This window comes from Puntigrus tetrazona, chromosome 18 (assembly GCF_018831695.1).
Source record: "Puntigrus tetrazona isolate hp1 chromosome 18, ASM1883169v1, whole genome shotgun sequence".
In the NCBI taxonomy this organism is placed as follows: Eukaryota; Metazoa; Chordata; class Actinopteri; order Cypriniformes; family Cyprinidae; genus Puntigrus; species Puntigrus tetrazona.
In genome coordinates this window covers 8,853,659-8,859,658 of record NC_056716.1, presented here as the reverse complement: position 1 = coordinate 8,859,658, position 6,000 = coordinate 8,853,659, and the positions used below count along the sequence as shown (strand labels likewise).

Here is a 6,000-nt window from a genome sequence, read left to right as displayed (position 1 = left end):
ATCTAAAGTTTCTTCGTGAAATCTAAAAATGCAGTTATAAAGTTTCATTACTTTCCACGTTATAGGTGTGCTCATTTTAAGGTTTGACCCCTGACTAACCTCTGCATACTGATGGCTTGGAAGAACGTACTTTATGTGCAAACACACTTCAGATGTGCCACACCCCTGCTGAATCTCCATTGGTCAGAAGGACCCACAGCAGACTGACTGATGGCCACATAATGAAAGAAGGCTCTAAAGCCATGAGCCACATCCATAGTGAATATAAAGGGAACATTCGCATCAACATCTGCTGTTTTTGATGACTTGAGTTGGGATTTTTTTTCTTGTGAGGGTGGATGCCTGTACTTGTCTGTGTATCTTACGGTGTTAAAGTAGAGAATCGGGTAATTTGTCAGAATGACATCAAATGTTAGCTTTATGCTGGAGGCCGCCTTAGAGCAGATGGATGACATCATAGCCGGTAAGCTCCATAATTCTAAAGATTAATTTGTCTGTTTTAGTTAATGTCTACAAGTTTTGCATATCTTTGTTCTTGTTTTGTATGGTTTTTAAAGTGTTGGTCACACGATGCATGTTCATATGGTGAATTTTGTCCGTGCATGTGTGCTTGTAGCCCCTGGGAAAAGGTATTTTCTATACAGTGTGTTACATTTAGGACTGCTCTGTTTATCAAACTTCAGGACCATCACACATCACTAGTTTAACACACAATTGTCTCTTTTAATTCAACACTAAGCAGTTAATTTAATTAAGTTAATTTAAGTAAATGGCATATATCTGTGTGTCAGATGCATTTTACTTTTTTTTTTTTTTTTTACAATTGAATTAAAATATCAAAATCAAATATGCTAAATAGGAAGTTAACCATTAAATGTATTGTCTATTTATTGGAAGATTAGAATATTACATGAACTCTCGGGAGAAATGAAGTGAAATTAAATGATATTGTTTTTTTTATTATTATTTAGGGTTTAGCTAAATAACTATTTCACTATTTTGAATGCTGTGAATTCAGACATAGAACAAGTATGCCATTTCGGATTCAACCATTCTGAGTGTCAGCTGTGTATCGTCGTACTACTCAGTGAGTTTGTCTGTGTTTGCATGTATTTATTTATTTGATGCAGAATATGCTGGTAACATGCATATGGACAGAATATGACATAGAGGGGTCTTGGGCATGGACCAACTAAAGCCCCCCTTGGTTGAAATTGGCTTACTATTTTATTCCAAATTTTCCCAGATGTGTTAACTATATCGTAAAAAAAAAAAAAAAAAAAAAAATTCAAATAGAATATGTAATGGACTATGGGGAAAGTAGGTAATATGTATTTAAAATACAATAAATGCAGTATGCAGCAATGAAAATAATAAAATTGGAAGAGTATGTGTGAGTGTTATAGCATAAATAGTTGTAATTATTATTATCATTATTAGTGTCTTACTTTTTTTAATTTTATTTTAAAAATGCATGAAAATATTATTAAGCAGCACAGTCACACTTTCAGCCCACGTTTGGACTTTGAACCCCCGGCTAACAAGCAGACTCACTGCGAGCTCGTGCAGAACTGTTCAAATATGCTACATGCAAATCATGCGCATAATAAGCCGGGCATACACTGTGCAATTTTCATCCTTTTTTGAGCCGATTTCTTACTAAAGCGACTCTTTTTTGAGTCAGGCCAAATTTCAGCTTTGTCGTGTGTCCTTTGTCCTGCAGTGTCCAGGCGGTCAGATGAGCCCCTCGTGAGAATATCTCGCAGCTGAAGCAGAGCTTCCGAGAGAACCGATGGCCCTAAACCTAAGCTTTTTCCCCTCACTGCAACTTTCAACTTTATTGAAGCAAGAAAGAAAAGAAAAAAGGGAGACCTTTAGATAAAATACTGTTATTATCACAGGAAATGTGAATCATTATCACTGAATACGATGACACAAATACGATGTCATCGTCTGGTCAAGCGCATTCGACAATCTGACCGTTCGTAATAATTTATTCTTAACACCGAAATAGCTTCTCTCTTTTTGGCCGAGAATTCAGTGCACCCCTAATTATTCACTCTCTCAACATGTATTTTAAGAAGTTGAACTCTCTCCAGCGCGTACTTGTTGGCCAATTAGAGTAGACTGTCCTTGTAGGTAGAAGTCTTTGTAAAAAAAAAAATGCGTTTGAGAAAGGTAGGGCAGGAGCTACAGTAACGTACAGTATTTAAAAAAAATAAAATAGCATAGGCTGGTTAACGTTAGGTAGGTTTTGAAGCATGGACCAGTTTAAGCTGGTCCTTAGCAAGTCATGTGCTGGTTCTATGCTATAAATCAAAAATAGCTCAGAATGCGGCATGCTCCAATCACATGTTCCTTTCATCTCTTTCTTTCTTTTGTGGCGGAATGGTACAGTTTTTGAAAGCAAAACCAAACTTTCACAAAAAGAACCCACCCTAGGAATTATCATCAGGGAACAATAAATTTGAATTATTGAACACAGGTTCGATTCCCTCATATAGAGTTAAGCAGGAGACGTGGATTAAGTATCAAAATATAAATATATATATATATATATATATATATATATATATATATATATATATATATATATATAAATATTAATATACAAATTAAATACTGTCACAGAAAACCCCGCTTCAAAACAAAAGAACAACAAATATGAAAAGATCACACTACTAAACACTCAGTGTTGCAAAGCACACAAAGAAGAACCACCACCAGGAGAAAGATCCGTCCACCCGTGTATAGCAGTGTAACCAGGATAACTTACAAGCACAAAGACAACGGCCACAGCACAAGATATCTATATAAACGAAAAGGGAGGATCCTACGGCAAAAAGACAAATCAGAAAAGACATTGTTATTCATCACTTGGTTCCCCATTCTCAATTAAGTTTAAAACACTTAACGTCTGAATATCATGCCAAATTAAATGCCTTACAGGCACAGGCTTGCCAGTCATGCCCACCGATAACACACTGGGGTACAGGGATTCGTGCCTATTTAGCGTGCAACATCGTTAACTCCACATAAGCATATTAAACAGCGTAAAAACAAGCTCCTAGGAATATACATACCTAGAAGGCGAACAGTCATCAGTCCCACTAAAGCAGCGCCAGCACCACAATGCAATGACGCACTATGATTAACAGAAACGCTTTAACAAAACCACACACGCTCATCTAACTGTTAAAAAAATAGTGTGTGCTTACCTGCAACCAGTCCACACAGACAACGGAAACGGGGAAAAAGTGGACTGACGCGACACCGGTAACGACCAATGCACCGTACTACTCCCTGATAGGTGAAGACTAATGTCAATCACTTACTCCCGTCACACTTTCTTTCTTTCACATTATCTCTTATTGACTTTGTCTTCTAGGGTCTAAGGCTGTTGTGTCAGCCGATGATGTTAACTCTCTACCAGTACAGCATACCCTTCCAGTGTGTCCTGCTCATCTCAGGGTTCTCCGACTGGCCGAAGAGCTGAAATTTGCTCTGGAAGGACAGATATGTGCAGAGGACAAGAACACCCTGCGAAGACAGATGTCCTCTGCCACAGCTCACACGCTGCTGCTGTGGCTTGACAGGAAATCAGAGATTTCAGTGAGAATTTTTATTTTATAAAACTTTTATTTTATTTTAAATACTTAGTCCTTGTAGTACCTTTTGCTATTTACAAAGCACAACTGTACACAGTACAGTTTAAAGTGTTACTCCACACCAAAATGAAAAGTTTGTCCTCCGTGCTGTTCCAAACCCGTAAAAGCTTTGTTCGTCTTCAGAACAAAATCTAAGACATTTTGGATAAAACCGGGAGGTTTCTGGCCAAGTAATGAACACTATCAAGGCCCAGAAAAGTATAAAAGACATCATCAAAATAGTACATCTGCCATCGTTCGATCTGAACATTTTAAAGCAACAGTGTTGATCAAAATGTATTTTAATGGTTTTCTGTTGAATGGTCTCACCCCCCACAGCATTTAGGCATTAGTTCAAAGTCTTTACATGCAAAATGGTTGAACAAGTTGTCATAAGATGTGAAGCATATTTCTGTACATTTCCATTAGTTTTTTCTAAATCTGTCCTGAATTGGTAAATAGCTTCCAGGTAAATCTTGACTTTCTCTAACGAAGGTGCATCTCATGAACCATCAAATGGCAAGTATATATATAGCTGGAGCACAACACAATGTCTGGCAAAACAGAGGAAGAGGCAGAAGAGGCTAAGGACATGTTCCTAATGAGATAAGAGCCACATTTATAGACCACATTCTCAGTCAGGAGGTGCAGAAAGACTGCACTGTAATTCCTACACCAGAAAAACAGTTTTCATTAAGGAGATTGTATAATGTTCACATTTCTACATTTGTTTTTTCTTTTACTTTCTGTATCACTTAATGACACGGTCTGTCAACAAATTACAGTAAAAACAGTAAACAGTAAAAGTGTAAATGTGAATCTTGCCCAGTCTCTTGCAATCAAACTCCCACGCTAAGGTATAACCTACAATAATTACAATATATAAATATTGTAAATGTAGCACATCAGAACATGCCTCCAGGGTAAACTCAGAGTAAATACTGACAACATGACTGTCTTATCCATTGACAATGACACAGGGACTTGTCTTTCTGATGCCATCTGATGTTCACTGACACAGATATTTATTTTTGAGAGATGAACTAAGGATTTTGATCAAGAGACTGGCTTTTGCAGGTAATCTATGATGTTTTGCTATTTGTACAAATTGTTTTGAGTAATGCACTTACTGTTGAATTTCAAGAATGATTTGACAAATGTACTAAAGCGACTGAGGAAAACTGTAATCTGAAGTGAAGTAAAAGTAAATTTCCTCTACTCACGGAATGGGGAGCAATGAACACTGTGTAGGGAGTGTAGCTGCCTTTTGGTTCTCACAAGCAAGAGAGACAGAGAGTTTCTGATGGGTGCTTCAAGTTCTCTCTTTATTCCGCCCGTGAAGAGCGCCATTAAATCTTAGTTGAGTAGCACAGTGAAACTACACAAAGAAACAATGAAAAACAAATAGTGAATATTAACTCATACCTCTTGTACTCCTTGCCAGCTCTCTTTATGACAAATGGCTCAAAGCGATCCATGCCACAGTAAAGGGCGCAGATACTTCGACACTCTCTTTGGGAAGTTCTGCCATGCGTTGCTCTTCTGTAAGTTATTCTTCTGTAAGAGTATTCTCAGCTCCATTTGAGTTTGATTCTGACCCTGATGACAAACCTTGGTGTGAAAATGTGACAGAATTAGCTTGGTAATGTAACTGTCTTTTGGGAGAATCACAGGATGTTTTACATCTTGACTGAATGATGACATTCTCAATCTTCCACCTACCCGAAGAAGACCTTTGTCCAAAATGGGATCTAGGCGGTACAATACACTAGCACTTGGAAGAGTTTTTCCCTTCTCAATCAATTCCCTGCTGTTTAGCTTCCTGCTAAACAAGTTTGATCACCACTCCAGCAGCCCTTTGACACTCCTCAACAGTCACATGATCACTGGGGTATTTCTGTTTTGGTCCTAGCCTTTTTATCCTTGCAACAAGGATAAAATACTCCTTTAGGAGTATCAACCAAGAAGAAAATTGACGGAAACGACTGAGAATGCCCGTACTGTCACTAACTGTTGTCAAGAACATTTGGACTGATTTAACTTTGGGATCGCCAACAAGCAGGTTAACAGAGGTGTGTTGGATTTACTTCTTGCTCCCACAGGAATTTGGGTCCAGATAACCAGATTGATGAAGGATGTCAGACATGTGTAGTCCTCTAGAGGCGTGATCAGCTGGGTTTTCTGTTGTATTTAAATAATACCACTAACCTGGATCCATATCCAGCATTACTTGCATCGGAGAAGTGATGCAGCTCTGTTCTGATGATTTTATTAAAAGCATTTGGGTGATAACATGTTGGTATAGTGACTTCCTTAAGCTTCTGAAGACCATTCTTCCAGTCCTCCCACCATG

At 38.0% G+C, this 6,000-nt stretch overlaps 1 protein-coding gene across 1 annotated transcript in view; it reads left to right on the top strand.

The window, feature by feature from the left end:
* Positions 1 to 399: 399 nt before the first annotated feature.
* LOC122323142 (liprin-beta-2-like) overlaps positions 400 to 6,000 on the top strand; it is a 37,800-nt gene continuing 32,199 nt past the window's right edge. Inside the window, exons 1-2 of the mRNA XM_043216807.1 lie at positions 400 to 463; positions 3,389 to 3,612. Coding sequence (XP_043072742.1) covers positions 400 to 463; positions 3,389 to 3,612 — 288 coding nt within the window. The remainder of the gene's footprint in view (positions 464 to 3,388; positions 3,613 to 6,000) is intronic.